The 17,110-nt window shown below is 54.5% G+C and overlaps 1 protein-coding gene across 1 annotated transcript in view; it reads left to right on the top strand.

Annotated features, from left to right (window-relative positions):
* The window catches only part of RAB20 (RAB20, member RAS oncogene family), a 33,183-nt gene extending 19,532 nt beyond the window's left edge, over window positions 1-13,651 (top strand). The window contains exon 2 of the mRNA XM_059903180.1: window positions 12,659-13,651. Within this exon, the coding sequence (XP_059759163.1) occupies window positions 12,659-13,182 (524 nt within the window). The 3' untranslated portion in view covers window positions 13,183-13,651. The remainder of the gene's footprint in view (window positions 1-12,658) is intronic.
* Window positions 13,652-17,110: the final 3,459 nt, after the last annotated feature.

Below are 17,110 nucleotides of genomic sequence, written 5' to 3'. Positions count from 1 at the left end.
AATAATCATCGTCCTTTGTGTCGTGAAGCACGGCTATGTTTGGAATGCCTTTTAATGGTCACAGACGATTAAGAACAAAATTAAAGGACCTATAAATGCAAGCAACTAAGTTGGATTATTGGATTTAAAATAATAGTTTATCTTTAAAGTGTTATCTAATCACCACCTTTGACGGTGTCATTCATTAATCTGTGTTGAGGTTTTAGGTCTTCCTTCTGGCAGAAAAGATACCCCAGTAATATCGTGGGGTAGGATTTTATTCCTTTTCAACTTCTCGGCTTTCATCTCCAGCTGGTGGCTGTTGGATCAGTCTCTGCCTGCATGGAATTTTCGTGAGGTTCCTGTAGGTGACCCTCAGGCAGGGCGGTGGGAAGGGCCTGCTCTCTGGGTGATTCTGCCCTGTCGCTGAGGCCAAGCTTTAAGCCCGTGTAGATGGGAAAGTACCCGGCAGCCTCCAGCCCTGTCTCGGCGTTACTCTCATCATCTGAGAAGAATCCCTTCAGGGCGTCCACACCCTGTGGGGCGTGCTTCTACCGGAGGACTCCTGCTTTTCGCTGTTGGTGCTTATCTTGCCTTTTGGGGTTTGCTCAATTTCTGATGAGAGAGCCGTTGCAGAAAGCATCCCATTGTTATTTCTTCTAGACTTTGAAATACTGCCATTCTTTTTCGAGGCCAGTTTTGTCCCGCTAACCCTTCTCGGAGTAGGACTCGATCTGACAGTGCAGCCTTTTGCACTCAGCACCTGGACCCTGGACCCTGGACCCGGTGGCCGGGGTTCAGGACCCGCCTCTGCCATTCGCTGCCTGTGTGCCCCTGACCTTCGTGCTCCTCTGTCAGCGTTTGCATCAGGCCTGGGGGTGGAAGTGAGGCCACAGTCCCCGCCAGGGGATGGGGGGAGTAAACGGTCATGCATGTAAAGGGCTTGGATGGTAGTGAGTGCTGTAGACGGCTTAGCTCTTGGGAAAGTTATGCACCTGCAGTGCACTCGCTGTAAGAGCCAGAGCAGCTCCTGGTTCTGTTCTGTCTGCTTGACGAGGGCCCTCCGTGTGGACATTGTTCTTGTTCGATTCGTGACTTTTGGTGTCTGTGAATGGGGAGGCCATCGGCCCGATTCACACCTTCCTGGGGTAGAAGTTTCCTGGGACTGTCGTAACAAAGCTCCACAGGCTGGGTGGCTTAAAGGAGCAGAAATGCATCGTCCCGTAGGTCTGGAGGCTGGAAGTCTGAAATCACGGTGTGGGCAGGGCCGTGCTCTGTCGGGAAGCTTATCCCCACCCCCCAGCTTCTGGTGGTTTCTGGGGTCCTGGCTGGTAGATGCATAGTCTTCACATCATTATTCCTCTTCACGTGTTTGTGTGTCTCTCCTCTTCTTATCGGGACACTGTTTGTACTGGATTAGGTTCCAACCTAATGACCTCGTCTTAACCTGATTACACCTGTAACGACTATTTCCAGATAAGGCTCCATTCACGGGCTCTGGGGATGAGTGTCTGGATGTATCTTTTGGGACCACCACTCAGCCCACTGCAGACGGATAGGAGACTTTAGAAATTACCTCTTTTAGGGACACATAGTTTTTTGAGGCAGGAGCCTGCTGTGTCCCCCTTTGCTGGCAAAGCAATAAAGCTATCCTTAAAAAAAAAAAAATTACCTCTTTTATAGGAGAAAAAGCAAGAATAAAAGATAGAGAAAGAGGGAGGAGATCATTTTAAACCCAAGAAAAAATCGACGTGAAACTCCTCGTTCCGTTCTCCAACTCCCCGTGCTGTGCCGGCCCCACACCCAATAAAACGTGTCCCTCGGTGTCTGTTTTGGAAATCATGTTTCCTCTGTTTACTGTTTAGCCGTTGAGAACCTGGCAGGAGAGGGTTTGGGCCGTTTGTGAGTTCACGCTCCATTCGGAAGCCAGCTGGGACGTCCCAGGACGGGTGCGGCGGGAGATTTCTCTGTTTTTATGGTCTGACTTGGGAAGAGGACCTGCCAGCCTAGTGAGGAGGGCAGACAAGGGAGCCGTAATGAAGAAGTGACCAGTTCGGGTCAGAGTGATACTTGCAGTTGCTGGAGAGCCCTTTCAGGCCACTTCCCCCTTCCCGTGGACCCTGCGGCCGGGTCGGCTGAGAGGCGTGGCCTCTGGCTGACCGTGGTGCCGGGTGCCCGAGGGGTGCATGAGGCGGGGTTGGGGAGCGGACCCCGCTGGGAGTCACTGAGGCATGCCTGCTGCCTGCAGGGGACAGTGGGGCGGTCTCTGTTTACGGAGGGAATCGGGCCTCCGTGGAGACACCTGGAGACGGAGGGGAGACGGGCTGCTGAGACAGTCCCCCCTGCTGGAGGGTCTGGCCGTTGCCAGCAGGCACATTCCCAGGGGGACACCTTTCAGAGAAACAAGTGTGTTAGTGAGGCTTCTCCAGAGACACAGAACCGAGAGGATGTGGATATATATCTATCTATATATCTCCATTTATATACACTATATATATATACACACTATATATATACTATATAGATATACACTAGAGACATATACTATATATATACTATATACATATATAATATATATAGACTAGATACGTATACTACATATATACAACAGATACATATACAATATATACACAATATATACATATACTATATATACTATATACATACATACTATATACATATATAATATATATAGACTAGATACATATGCTATATATATACACTAGATACATATACAATATATATACACTATATACATATCTCTATATATATCTCCATTTATATATACTATATATATACACACTATATATATACTATATATATATACACTATATACGTATACTATATATATACTATATACATATATAATATATACAGACTAGATACATATGCTATATATATACACTAGATACATATACAATATATATACACTATATACATACACTATATGTATCCATATATATGTATATGTATATATATAGAAAGAGAGACGGACAGACAGACTGACACGGAGAGACAGGGAGATTGATTTAGGCTGGGGCAGGGAGAGAGGAACTGGCTCTAGGAGTGTGGGGCTGGCAGGGCTGAAATCTGCAGGGTGGGCTGGCAGGCAGGAGACCCCAGGAGGAGTTGCTGTTGCATCTTGAGTCCAAAACCTGTAGGGCAGCAAGGTTGGAAACTCAGGCACAGTATTTTATAACTCAGGTTGTAGTCTGGGGGCAGAATTCCTTCTTCTCCAGGAAGTCTCAGTCTTTGCTCTTAAAGCCCTTCAACTGATTGGACGAGGCCCACTGACATTATGGCGGGTGGTCAGTGATTGCTAAGTCAGTGATTGCCGATGTTAATCACATTTAAAAAAATACCTTCCTGGCAACATCTAGACTTGCGTCGGACCACAGAGCTGGGCACCGCGGCCCGGCCACGCTGACACGTAAAATTAAGCATCACGCACGGCACGATGGTCGGTGGTGGATCACCCCCTCATTTCCTGGAGCCTCTGCGTGGAGGGTGGGTTCTCAGATGAAGTGTCCGCGCCCTGTTGCCCCCTCAGTTTGCACACACAGGTGGAGGCAGCTGTGCCCAGCGGCGGCTCCACACAGCCGACCCCTTTTATCACCCCGGGAGGACACGTGGACCCGTCTTCTGACTGTATGGAAAGAGCTCTAAGCATCTGTTCTCTGCGCACGTTCCTGGGGGGCAGCTGTTTCCACAGCTGTTCTCTCACCAGGTTCACTAGCAGTGTCGAGACACATACACGCAGACGGAATGGTCCAGATCTTCCCTGTGACTGTAACCTGTAGTCAAAACGCGTCACACTGAACACAATAGAACTAAAGTCATCCTTCAGGTAGTATTATTTATAATGCTGTGGGTGGAACTTGGAAGCTTTAGAAAAGGATTTTATTTCATGTTTTAAGCATCTCTCAGAAGGGCAGGGCGTCACAGCTCATTCTGGGCTGAGCTGCTCCGGGCTGTGCTGGGGCCCATCTCTGAGGTCGCCCTGGAGTTTCTATTTGCTCCCCTCTCTGGGTCTGTGGACCTGGGTTTTTTTATCTTCATGTTGCCACGTCGATATTTCTGTGGGCGTTTTTGAAGTTCCTCTTTCTTTCACTGTCTGCACTTGCATTTCCTGGTAGACCTCACTCTTCAGCTGGCCTGGAATAAGGATCGTTCTGATTCTCACCCTGAATGACCGCCTCTTACCTCCCACTTCTGCTCAGCGACTGCACATCACATTCTCTGGGGGGACTTTTAACGGGATTGGATACCACACCCCTGCTCCGCCAGGTCCTAGTTCCTGTGCTCTGGGGTAGGGGGTCCGAGCATCCGTATTTTTTAAAAGCCGACCCCTCCCCTGTTTAAAATGTGCAGCCAGTGTTGTAACATGGTTTCTGGCGGCTGTACCACCCACTGGGTTATTTAAAACTATTTAAGCCAAAAGGACGCGACGCTCGCGGTGAAATGCGGGTCGTCATCTGGCCAGAGGACGCTGGAGCATCAGAGAGAATGCAATCAGGCATTTGATCTTCCTTGTCCAGCAGCAGGTTGGGGTGATTGTGGACACTGACCTCTGTCCTCCTACCCTGGGCTGCTTTTCAGTTCCAGTTACACAGTGGGTGGTAGCCACATGACAGAGTGTCCCCGAGAAATGGGGAGAAGGTCGTCCTCGGAAAGCAAGCCTCATAAAAATACAGAAGGTGTAGGAGATTGGTCAACAGCAAATGTGACCAGCGGGCCCCAGGAGACAGTAAAAGTGCTGATGAAGAGCTCAGACAGGGCGGTCCTGGGATGGTGGGGCCGACCCTGAGGTTTGGGAGGAATCTGAGTCACGGTTTAATCAACCAGCCCTCACGGAGGGCTTCACACGAGCCAGGCACAGTTCCAGCCCATTGAATAAATTAATTCCGTCTTCACAAGCCCCTTTGGGTGGGTGTTGTCCACGTTTTGGTGATGGGAAACAGAGGCCCAGGGAGTTAAGGACCTGCCCCCAGGGCACACGGTGAGGGTTAATGCAGACAGTCCGTCTGGGAGTCGGGCTCTTTGTAGGCGGTTAGACCTCAGACGGCCTGGTCCCCGGGACCATGTCCTGGCTCTGGGCTCCACCTTCCTGCTTCTGTGGGCCACATCCTGTGCTTTCTGTGCCTTGGTTTCTCCCTCTGTGAAATGTGGGCAGGGGAAGGCCCACTTAGCGTGGTCACTGGGGAGACCGCGTGAGTTTGCTGAACGCTGAGGACTTGTTAACTGTTACCGCGCCAAGCCAGCTTTCTTCCGGTCACGAGCCCGATTTTTCCTGTACCTGGGCCGGGAAGGGATGATGGAGATTAATCTCTCGTCCCCTGTTGTAAACCACCCCATTGGTATCCTGGGTTCCCACTCCACATGTAGAGAATGGAATTAGCTCTCTGGGGGAATGGACAGTGCACTTCTTGATCTGTGATTCTGAAGACCTGACTTTGGGCTCCAGCAAACCTGTTAGGTCCTCCCCCGGGACCCCGTCCACTGTGGCCAGCTGGCCTCCCTCTCCAGCTGCTCTGGACTCACCCATCCACATCCAGCCAGTTTTGCTGCATGTCGGGAGTTGGTTCTAGGATGTGTCTGATAGGATGCCGGTGGCATTGTTAACAGATTCTGTGTTTCTCCTTAACCACCAGGATAACTCACGTCCACCTCTGAACTGTGTTGGCAACACCCAGCTTACCATGTCATTTCTTGTTTGTTAATTTTATTTTATTGTGGTAAGAACACTTAAGGTACCCTCTTACATGGTGTTAAGTGCACGTTACGCCGGGCTGACCTCAGCTACCGGGTTGCATTTGCACAGCTCATCTCTAGAAGTTTTGCATCGTGCTGGTGAAACTTGATGCCCGTGGATAAGTGACTCCCCATTTCCCCTCCCCCCAGACCCTGGCAACCACCATTCTGCTGTTCAGTTCTATGAATCTGACTATTTTAGATGCTTCCTAGAAGTGGAGTCGTGCAGTATTTGTCCTGCGACTGACTTGTTAGCACCTCCAAGTTCCTTGCAGCTTTATTCACAGTAGCCACGAATGGAAGCAACTTACATGTCCTTTGACAGATGAATAGATAAGAAAATGTGGTTTATGCATACAGTGGAATATTATTCTGCTTGAAAAATAGAAGGAAATTCTGTAATATGCAACAACGAGGATACACCTAAGTGAGACAGTCACTCCTTGATCTGCGTCACAGACAAGCCAGAGCTCCTGGGCAGCCCCGCGTCCACCCGTCCTGCAGCCCTGCGGTCCGCCCACGGCCAGGGAGCCCAGGCCGCTTCCTGGAGGTGAAGGAGGCTGGGCCCCTCTCTCCGACCCCTGTCTCCAGCGCCATGGCAGGCTGTACGGCAGGGGCCACGTACGCCAAGCCTGGCAGCCTGACCCTCAGCCGCGCTGGTTAAACTTGAAACAACTTGTGATTTTTCTCGTTGCCCCCTCAGGGCTGGTGCAGCGTCAGCCCGGTGCCCTGGCACCCCCGGAATTGGACCACGAAGTAAAGGAAACTTCCAGAATTCCCAGAGCTTCAGCTTCGGAATTGGTGCTTAGGGACCGGGGTTGGGGACAGAAGGAGAGAGGGAGAGGGAGAGAGAGAGGGAGGGAGAGGGAGAGGGAGAGGGAAATACCCGATTTGAGCACGTGGGAAGGGAACCTGTGAGCGTCCCAGTTCAAGCCCATCGCCGACGAGGAAGCCATCGCTCTGAGGGGTCCAGGAGCTGACATTACAGTGGGCTAGCAGCAGGGGCCTGACCTCCGGCTCAGCGCACATTCACAGACTACTGGAAAACTTACTCAACAGCCTTGGGTTCAAATACGCCCAGAGCCAACCGCAAGCGGCCTTGTCTCACCACCTCCCCACTTAGTCTTCACCGCCTCTGTGATGCCAGAAATACCAGGCTCCCACTTAAACGCAGTTAGGACTAAATTCAGAACCTTTGTTCCATGTCGGACTAGCCTGTCTTATTATGGGCCCTACGCTCATTTGAAAGCAGCCTAAAAGCTCCAGATTGCATCCAAAATGATATTTAAGAATTTCAAGCATGGGGGGCTTCCCTGGTGGTGCAGTGGTTAAGAATCCGCCTGCCAATTATACTTCAATAAAGATGTTTAAAAAAAAAAAAAAAGAATCCGCCTGCCAATGCAGGGGACACGGGTTCGAGCCCTGGTCTGGGAAGATCCCACATGCTGTGGAGCAACTAAGCCCGTGAGCCACAACTACTGAGCCCATATGCCACAACTACTAACGCCCGCACAACTAGAGCCCGTGCTCTGCAACAAGAGAAGCCACCGCAATGAGAAGCCCACGCATCACAACAAAGAGTAGCCCCCGCTCACCGCAACTAGAGAAAGCCCGTGCACAGCAACAAAGACCCAATGCAGCAAAAATAAAATAATAAAATAAATAAATGTGTGTGTATATATATATATATGTATGTATATATATAAAGAATTTCAAGCATGAAAACTGCATAATTGTAAATTCTTTAGCTGGGGTAATGGCATTTGATTTGTTTGCGCTGGTTGACGGGTAGATGACAGACCGTGGGATTTGATCAGCAGCTCTTGCCCGCCTCTTTTCAGGCTGGCTTTTGGGATGCTGTAGTTCCTACTTCCTTTAGTTATTCTGCTTTCTCTTTTGGTATTATTATTATTTACTTCTTTGGTTTTTTACAGGCAAACCAGACATTTTTATCTGGAAAGGAAAACTATTTTAGGCCTAGGCATTAACAGTGGCCTGTTGTCCTCAGAGAACTATGTGACAGACCTGGAAGCAATTCTCTCGGGATGGCTGGCATGACACTCTGTCCCCCTCCTGTGAAACCTGGCGGGTGGGAGCTGACGGCATTTTTAGCTGTTGGCAAAACCTCTTGCTGCCGGGCTCGCTGTCTGTGAGATGATCCTGTGTGAAAGGAAGAGTCCCCGCTCAGTGGTAATGATGGGGAAGCATTTCTGTTTTTTCTTTGCTTCTTGACTAAAGTTTCCTATTGCCAGCTTTGGAAGACACCTTGATCTTCATCTCCCATGGGGGTCCACGAAGGGACGGGAGAATGCTGTTTCGTTTCTGCCCGTAAGCGCACAGTGTAATTTGACATGAAACTTTAATAATTAAATTATTAGTCAGAGGGCTGACCTGCTGCTGGTATGCAGAAGGAGGGAATGTGGCTCTGCGGGTGGTGAATTCCAGAGCACCCCGAGGGTAGGCAGGCTGCCCTTCCCAGCAGACCAGGGCAGGGGCCCAACGGCTGTAAACTTGCTTTCCGGGAAGTGGCTCTAATCTTCAGGATCACTGCGGGATCACAGGACGCGCACCTCCAACTCCTGCCAGACCTGGCTGGGGCGTCACCCTCTCCAGCTCGCCTCCCCGTCAGATCACTTGGGGGACACTTGGGGCTTCACTGGAGAAGCAGGTCCCTGGCTTGGGGTCCTGCTCCGAGCGAGGGAGATGACAGCTGTCAGGTGTAGCCCGTGCGGCCCTTCTCCTGGACGCGGCACCCTTCTCTGCAAGCTGCTCTCTCCAGGGCTGCCGTATCGGCAACAGCCTGCCCCCGGGGGAGGCCAGAAAGTCGCCGTTTCAGAATGATTGGGGTGGAACTCCTCTGTACTTCTCGGCCATTTGGCTGAAACCTGGTTTAATGGCAAAGATCACTATATTTTATATAAGTAGCTGTGTGGAGGTGTCATGCCTTCAGTCCGAGCTCCAAAGACCCCTGGACCAGGGGTTCTTCATTTCTTTTGTGCCATGGATCCCCTTGTATCCGGGTGGCACCAGCCTGTGACCCTTTCTCTGAATACTGTATTTAAACGCATGCAATAAAACACCAAGTTTCCCCAGGAAACCAGGTTTTCTTTACTGGCAGGTCTAATAGCCGTTGAGATTTTGAGCTGATGATAAACATACACAACTGCAGTGTGGATTGAAAGCCTCTGTTATTTCTGTCGGCGACACAGCACAGGGATTGCTTCCTGTAGTCATTTCTGGTTTGTTGCAATGTGTCTGTGGAAGGAAATGCTAACTTTCAGTTAGAGGATGGTGAGAATAGAGATTACACCTTTCCCCGTTCAAGGTCATGGACTCCTGGGCTCTGTCCCCACTGTAGTCAGCGGGGGGCTCTGTGGCCCAAACTAGAGACTGTAGCAGAGGAACAGCCTTTCATCAGAGGCAGTCTGGGGGGAATCTTGAGGCAGCTTGGCTGGGGGCTGCTGGTGGGATGAGCTGGGGGTTTGGTGCTTTGCCTGATGGAGAAGGAGCCCTGGGCGGGGGGTCAGGTGCAGGATGTCAGGGATGGAGTGTTGGTGTTGCCTGGGGAGTGTGGACTCCGGTGGTCACATTGTGCAAGCACGTTAAGGACTAGGCAACTTTCAGTCCACTGCCGTCATTGACATGGGGGTCTTCGCATCTGCACCCGGGACAGGGGCGGACGATCCCACCCTGACCCTGTCCTCCCTGGTGCTTTCCCTGCCCACCCGCCTGCCCCACCCGCCTCGTCCTTCAGGGAGGAAATGTGGTCCCGCGGGCACCGAGAGGCTGGGGTGCTTTGGAGGGTGGGTGGCATGGAGCACAGAGGCTCAAGGCGCATGATTGTCTGGGGGCCGCTGCCCCACACGCACCCCACAAAGGAATGAAAGCAAACTCCGGGCCCGGTTCTTCGGGAGTCCGGATTCCAGTTAGGGAGCGGCATGTCAAGGGTGATTAGGTCTGCAAGGACCAGTGAGTGTGGGCAAGTGCGCTTCAGGTGACGTCAATCCTGGGCTCCTCCGTGGGGTGGGGGGACCCTCCCGGAGAGGCCTACCTGGTGACGTCAATCCTGGGCTCCTCCGTGGAGGGGGGGGACCCTCCCGGAGAGGCCTACCTGGTGACGTCAATCCTGGGCTCCTCCGTGGAGGGGGGGGACCCTCCCGGAGAGGCCTACCTGGTGACGTCAATCCTGGGCTCCTCCGTGGAGGGGGGGGACCCTCCCGGAGAGGCCTACCTGGTGACGTCAATCCTGGGCTCTTCCGTGGAGGTGGGGGACCCTCCCGGAGAGGCCTACCTGGTGACGTCAATCCTGGGCTCCTCCGTGGCGGTGGAGTGGGGGACCCTCCCGGAGAGGCCTACCTGTTATGGAGTCCAACCTCGTACTGCTCGCTGCACAACGTGCCAGTCAACTGAGAGACAAGGTTTTGGGGTAAAGAATAGCCACTTTCTTTGCAATTCCAGCGGACCGAGAAGACGGCAGACTAGTGGTCCCAAAGAGCCATTTTTCCCAGTTATTAACAGAATCCAGGCTTCTCTTCTACCGAAGCGGCAGGGGGTGTCGCTGGTTGTCGCACGTCCTTGGTGCCTGTATCCTTGGTTCTTGCAGCTGTGCACAGGTCAGGGCACAATGTTCCTATAAATCTCCAACAACACAGTTGTTATTTTTCTGTCCTGCAACTTTTTATCTCTATATGGATGGAAAAGAGTTATACCTTTAAAGGTCAGAGCCTCCAGAATGGGCTCTCCTGCATATTGCAGGCTCCAGGCAACATTCTTTTACGAAGGGGCAGAGCCAGCATGACCCAGCGCAGGCAACAGAGCCCAGGGTTAGCGCCAAAGGAATAGATCCAGTATGGAGTCAGGTTTGCTCTTCTCTGTTACACACCCAGGTCCAGGGGGTCTTCCCTCCGCCCATGGAGGGTGTGAACTCAGATGGCAGCCGTAGGAGGTGTGACTGATCCCGGGGCCTGGGACGCCTTCAGGAGGGGCCCCATTTTGCGTTTATGAACTTCCCTCCCTGGAGTCAGTGAACCGTCTTCCCATCGTGAACGAGGGAGAAGGGAAACCAAGGGGGCCATTGGGGAAAACCTGGGAACAAACGTGGTCACACTTGGCCTCCGGAGACCCCAAGGTGAGGGGCACTGGTCTTGCTGCTTACTGTGATCTGGGCCTTTTACATACATCAGGGCTTCTGATGATTTGATATGGAGGAATACAGGTATTCACGTGTGACGAAATTTCAGTTCTTTGGGGGTTTAACCCACCAAGGTTTTCCCTCCCTTCCTCTCTCTTCCCCCTCCTCCCTTCCCCCTCTTCTCCTCCCCTCCTCCCTCCTCCTTTCCTCCCCCTCTTCCCCTCCCCCAGTGTCTTCCCCTGGGTCTGCAGTTCAGAGTAAAGGTGGGAGTTGAGATGGGTGCAGGGTGTAAATTCAGCCTCTGACATGATTGAGGCTCCCACCACCTAGCAAATGAGACCAAATGGTTACGAAACAAACCAAGAAATCTTACACGAGAGAAAAACTGTGTTGTCTTTTCTTTAAAAAAAAAAAACAAATGGAGGGGATGATTTGCGGCTTCACTTACTCAGCGCATTTAGTGGCACCGAGCACGGGGTCGGGGGGTGGGGGGCGAGTAAAGCCACAGGTCCTGTCCTCCCTGGTGGAGACAGGTGTCTATTAGCTGCGTGACCGAGACCTCCACTTGGGGCTGTGCTGAGTGTCTGCGTCGGGGCTCAGAGGGACGAGGGACAGGCCAGGACAGGAGGGGGACCTGGAAGGGGGCCAGGGACCCCCTGGGAGGTCACAGTCCGCAGAAGGCCTGGGAGGTGCCCACCCTCTCCCCAAAGGACCAGAGAGAAGGAGGTCGGCCCAAGGGAGATTTATGCTGTGTTCTCGCTGTGACTTTTCCAACTTAGAAAACACCCATTTCCCCTTAAAACTGAAAAGGCAAGGAAGGCCTCAGCCCTCCTGTGTGAAGTGTCCATTCCCAACTGCCCTGCCCAGGCTCTGAGGCGGGGAGCAGCCCTGGGCTGGGCTCAGGACTGTGTCCAGCTGTCCGGATCCTTCTTGAACCTTCTCCAGGGGATTTGCTGTCTGTCCCCCTCGGGGCTGTCACCTGGGGCCTGTGCAGCCCTGATTGGTGCCCACGGGCAGGTGAGGGAGGGAGGAAGAGGGGGGAGGAGGTCTGAGGGGCCCAGGGCCGTCTGCATCCGCTGTCGCTTCCCCACTCTGGGCAGGTAGGGGCCCAGGCTTCAGGGGTGGGGCCAGCCCTCGGTGGCGGGATGTCCATACCTGCTTTGCCGTGTGGCGTGCACAGTGGCACCCAACTTGGCTTGAAAGTGAAGTTGCCCTGTCTTCCCTCAAAGAGAGGGCATTTCCTTAGTGTGCGTGTTCTCTGTTCCGACACACTCACTTCTGAGCTCCTTCTCCAGGAGGTCCGCGGCCTGGGGGTGGGGAGGTGGCCTCGGAGGTGGGGCAGGGCCTTGGGCTCGGGGACCTCTGCTCCCCCCGGGAGCGCAGACTTGCTTGGTGCCACGTCAGCACGACTGCCACGCTGGGAGGTGGTACAGAGCGTGTCATCGAGGAGCAGGACCCTTGGCGGGAGCGTCGCGTGTAAACATCCCCGTGTGAGACGCAGAAATAGGAGCAAAGCCACGCCACCGCCCATTAGGGGGAAAGCAGGGCCCGGCTGTCTTCCTCGGTCTCGGGGGTTCACTGCGGTGGGCGGACGGGGCTGTGCAGGAACCGCTGGCCCTGGGGACTGGCCATCACCCCGTCTTTTTGCACAGCAGGGTCTCCATGGCGTTCAGCTCCAGCCACACCTACGTTTGGGGTCGCGATTCCATGGTCCCTCCCGGGGGTCCCTGGCGGCATGGTCGGGGGGCACTTCCAGAGAGGAGAGGTAACTGTATCTTTCTCCCCCCTCGCCCCCAGGGCGCGAGCAGTTCCATGGCTTGGGCTCCATGTACTGCCGGGGGGCGGCCGCCGTCATCCTCACCTACGACGTGAACCACGCCCAGAGCCTGCTGGAGCTGGAGGACAGGTTCCTGGGCCTGACGGACACGGCCAGCGCCGACTGCCTCTTCGCCATCGTGGGAAACAAGGTGGACCTGAGTGAGGAGGGGCCCGGGGAGGGCGGCCAGGAGGGAGGGCCGGCTGGCGGCGGCGGCGGTGCAGCCCCCAGGCTGCCGAAGCAGGTGCAACCGGAGGACGCGGTGGCCTTTTACAAAAAGATCCTCAAGTACAAGATGCTGGACGAGAAGGACGTGCCGGCTGCGGAGCAGATGTGCTTCGAGACCAGCGCCAAGACCGGGCACAACGTGGACCTGCTGTTTGAAACCCTGTTCGACATGGTGGTGCCTGTGATCCTGCAGCAGAGGGCCCAGGGGCCGCCGCAGACCGTGGACATCGCCAGCTCCAGGCCGCCCGCACGGACCAGATCTGGGTGCTGCGCCTGACGCGCCCAGGCCCGGCCCCCGGGGTGCACGGACTGTCAGAGGAGCAGATTGGGGGTCACTTTGTATAACTGCACTCGGCGGAGGAGACCGGGTGGAAATGCCAGCCAGTAGCGAAGGTCCCCGTGACTGGTCCCCCACGTACGTCGCTGCCCTGGGAGGTGGGGAGTGGACGGACCGTCCAGAGGAGCCCCCTGCAGAGCTGGGCTCCTGGAGACCGCCGTCCTCTGGCTGCCCCGTCCTCACACCTGGCCTCTGACAGAAGGTGTTCTGCTGTCTCGGCACCTGTGTGACTTTCAGACGTTTCTGCTCACTGTGATTTATCTTTGGTCCTACCGTTCGGTACTTGTACCCTGATGCATCGTAACGATTCTCGATAAATGTTAATTTATACAAAATCAGGAATCACTGTTTTTATATTGGTTGCAGCATTGTGAACCACACGTATTATTAAAAAGGATTTTGAGAAGAACTTTGATTTAGACTTTATTTGTGCTCCTATAGGCTCCTTGCTGGGGGCGCTCGAGTGATGGCTGTGAGCTTAAGGCACGTCTCTCTATCTTTAAAAGCTGCATCGAATCCTCCAAATTCCAGGTATTTAGGTTGGCCCATCTGCCTAGTTGTCTTGAAGACACGAGTTACAATAATAGAAGCAAAACTAAAAGCTCTGTCTCTGCTGACCTCTGTGTGGGTTGCCCGTGCAGTTGCTGAATAGGAAACGTCTTTTCCGGGGGTGGGGTGTGGCTTTGTTCTTAGGAGATGCCAAGACAGGGAAGCTGTGAGACAGCAGTTTTGTTTTCTTAGAAATTTAATGGAAAACAAGTAGGTCAGGCTTGGGGCTCTCTGTTGGGAAAGGGGTGTCTCAGCCAGCTTGGCAGCTGTAATGAAACACCGCAGACCTTTATTTCTCAGTCCTGGGGGCTGGAAGCTACATGGAGGTGCCAGCCGACTCAGTTTCTGGTGAGGGCACTCTCCTGGCTTGTAGATGGCCACCTTTCTGCATGTGTCCTCACGTACTGGAGGGAGAGAGAGCTCTGGTGACTCTTTCCTTACAAGGGCACTAATCCCGTCATGGGGGCCCCAACCTCATGGCTTCATCCAAACCTGATTACCTCCCAAAAGCCCCACCTCCAGACACCGTCCCATCTGGGGGTTAGGACTGCAACATATGGATGTTGGGAGACACAAGCATTCAGTCCTTGACAGGAAGCAAAGTGGGGCAGAGGCTGGTGAACAATGTTTCATGAGCAGTAGTTTTTTTGGGGAGCTGTTGAGTGTTTTTGCGGAGGGCCCGTGATCTCTGATTCTGCGGCCTCTAGCCCTGCCTCTGCTCCCGGGTGGTGCACGTCCTCCGGGTAAGCAAACGAGCCCCATCTGTGTGATGGAAACACCAGCAGAGTCCCCTGTGTGTGACTGGGGAGGCCTCAATTGAGATGCCCTGTTACTGAAGCAGATCTCGAGGTCTAAAACTTCCATTTTGCAACCGTAGCCCGTTCAAAAGTGAAAACGAGTCAGTCTGATTACTTTTCATTGACGTGGCTTAGTTTCCCATTTAGTGGTTGGAAGTTGTATTTATTTTTCCGTGAAGTGTGTCTTTGCTAGTGAGACGTCTGGGAGACCCAGGAACTTGTCTTTGAAGACTGTGGAGGGGAAAAAGCATCCTAGGAAATTATTTCTGTCTTCGTACTTGAAGGCAGGGGTGGCTGAGTTCCCACAGCCCTTTCCTCCTGAATAGTCTGATTCTCTTGCCCACCTGCTCTGAACACCCCCAGCTCGTGCCCTTGAATGACCCCGTGTTCTGGAGGATGGCCCAGGACGGCACCTTCTCCATCAACAACACGTAAGCATTGCACCCTCACTGCTGCCCTAAAAAGTAGGCTTCGCTCTGGGCTCTGACCCAAGTGGACTTTGGGTGCCAGCCTGGGCTCTCGCCAGGGAGACCGGTCCTGGGGTCTGAGCCTGCTCACGGGTTTCCAGCCGTGGTCGCTCGCGGGCCCAGTTCCCGACCAGGGAACCAGGTCAGTTCTGGGGAAGCTTCAGCTGCTTTAGTGAGCTAGCCAGTGGAGAAGGAGGGGATCCTCTGCTGGATGCGGGTTCGAGCTGGGACCTCAAACATTCCTTCTTTCCCTTTGATCAAATGCAGCTGCTCTGTGGCTGGGAGGCCACGGACAGCCGTGGGTTAACCTGCTGAGCCTGGCCCAGGAGCCATCGCTGCAGACTTTCACCCGAGTGTCCTCAGAAACCTTCTTCTCAACAAGCAGCTCCTGGCCGGGCATTTCCTGGTGGCCTCGAGGTGTCCTGCGTGGGAAGTTTTGAGGGGGGTTATGTTGTAATCTGGGTGTTGGAAACCATGGTTCCCCCTTTTCACAGGCCGCTAGGCTGGTGTCTTAAGAGAACCGCTTTGTCATTTCTGAACCCGACCTCCTGGTTGAATCAGCTCTGCCCGCTGTGCCAGCAACCCTCTCCCGCAGACGTCCGGCAGCTCCACCTCCAGCGAGGTCTCCCTCTGGCCGAGGTGCGCCGGGGCTCAGAGGCCAGTTGCTGTGGGCGGTGGATCGGAGGTGGTTTTGTCCTCCCGAGAGAAGGGGGATGGAGCTGACTCGTGCTCTACCTCCGAGCTCCGCGCCGGCCCTGCACAGGCGGAGCACCTGCGCCGATGACCGCAGACCGCCTGAGGGGGGCGAGCCCTGGGCACTTGCTCTTGTGTCCAAGAGCAAGAGGTGGGGTGGTCTCCCCAGGAGTCTGGAATGTTCTGAGGCGGCATCTGCTCCCGCTGTGGCTGATGGAACCGGGGGCTGTTCTTGCCTTTGTGTAACGAGGCAGGGCCAGCCCTCCTCCGCACCCCACCCCGCCTGCCCTCATTATGTCACACCCCCTCCCCGTTCCCTCCCTTAGCACTTGGCCCGATCTTTTCCACTTCTCGAAGCGGGACCCTTTGGCCTGCACTGTCAGAGCCGGGCAGAGTCGCTGGGTCTGCACTGGTCCCTGCACACGGTGTGCCCGCTCTGGACGCTCTTGGGCCCCGTCCTCCCTCTCTGGGTCCTGGAGAAAGGCCGACCTTCCCTCCCCTCCCGTGCGTTGACCTTGAGCTCACTGCCCCTCCCCCCAGCAGGAGGGTCTGCAAGGCAGCTGGTGTGGGGGTGTGAGGACCCAGCACCCGGGCAAGGAAAGGTGCATCTAGAGCTGGAGTCCCCGGTGGCTGGAGAGGCAGACCCGCCGAGGTCTTGTCCCGGCCTTCCAGGGCCGGGCAGCCCGGAGCCTCCTTCCTTCCTGCGTTCGGCTTGGCTGTTCCGGCTTCTAGCAGGCAGACGCTCACTGCCCAAGACACGAGCAGCGCCCCTCACTTTACTCCACCTGGTCCTTTCCCGGAAGAGTCCCGAGGCCCAGAGGGAGTCTCCTCGCTGCTCATCTCACGGGCCCAGGGCTGCTGGCGTCGGTCGCAGGGAGGAGGGCCGGGCGGGTCCCCAGGCCCCCGCCCACCCTCCTCCCTCGGCTTCACCTGCCCGTTCCTCCAGGAGGAACCCCCAACAGACTCCTCCTAATCCACGTGCAAGAATTCCTTCCCAGGAGCCCTGCAGGTAAAACCGACTCTTGCTAGGTGTGGAATAAGGGCTAAGGCAGCTCCAGGCGAGAGTGTGGGTCTCCCTGTCAGAGAAGCTGGACCCTGACCTCCAGATCGTCAAACGGCCTCTGTGGAAATGGCTGCAGTTTTATGACTGTTTTACGCCATCGAATGACCCACAGGCTCCAAGTCAGCCTCCCTCTAGGGCCCTTTGCTCCCGAACTTGGCCGTGGAAGGAGGCAGGGCCCCCGTTGGTCAGCCCTGTGCTTGGCAAGGCCCCCGGCAGTCAGCAGGCCGGTGGGGAGGGTGTTGGAGGCCCCCAGGGTGCGCCTCCCCCCCAGTCACCGGGCCAGCGTGGAGTTGGGGCTC

Source organism: Balaenoptera ricei, chromosome 18 (genome assembly GCF_028023285.1).
Source record: "Balaenoptera ricei isolate mBalRic1 chromosome 18, mBalRic1.hap2, whole genome shotgun sequence".
NCBI lineage: Eukaryota > Metazoa > Chordata > Mammalia > Artiodactyla > Balaenopteridae > Balaenoptera > Balaenoptera ricei.
This window is presented reverse-complemented; position numbering and strand designations above follow the sequence as displayed.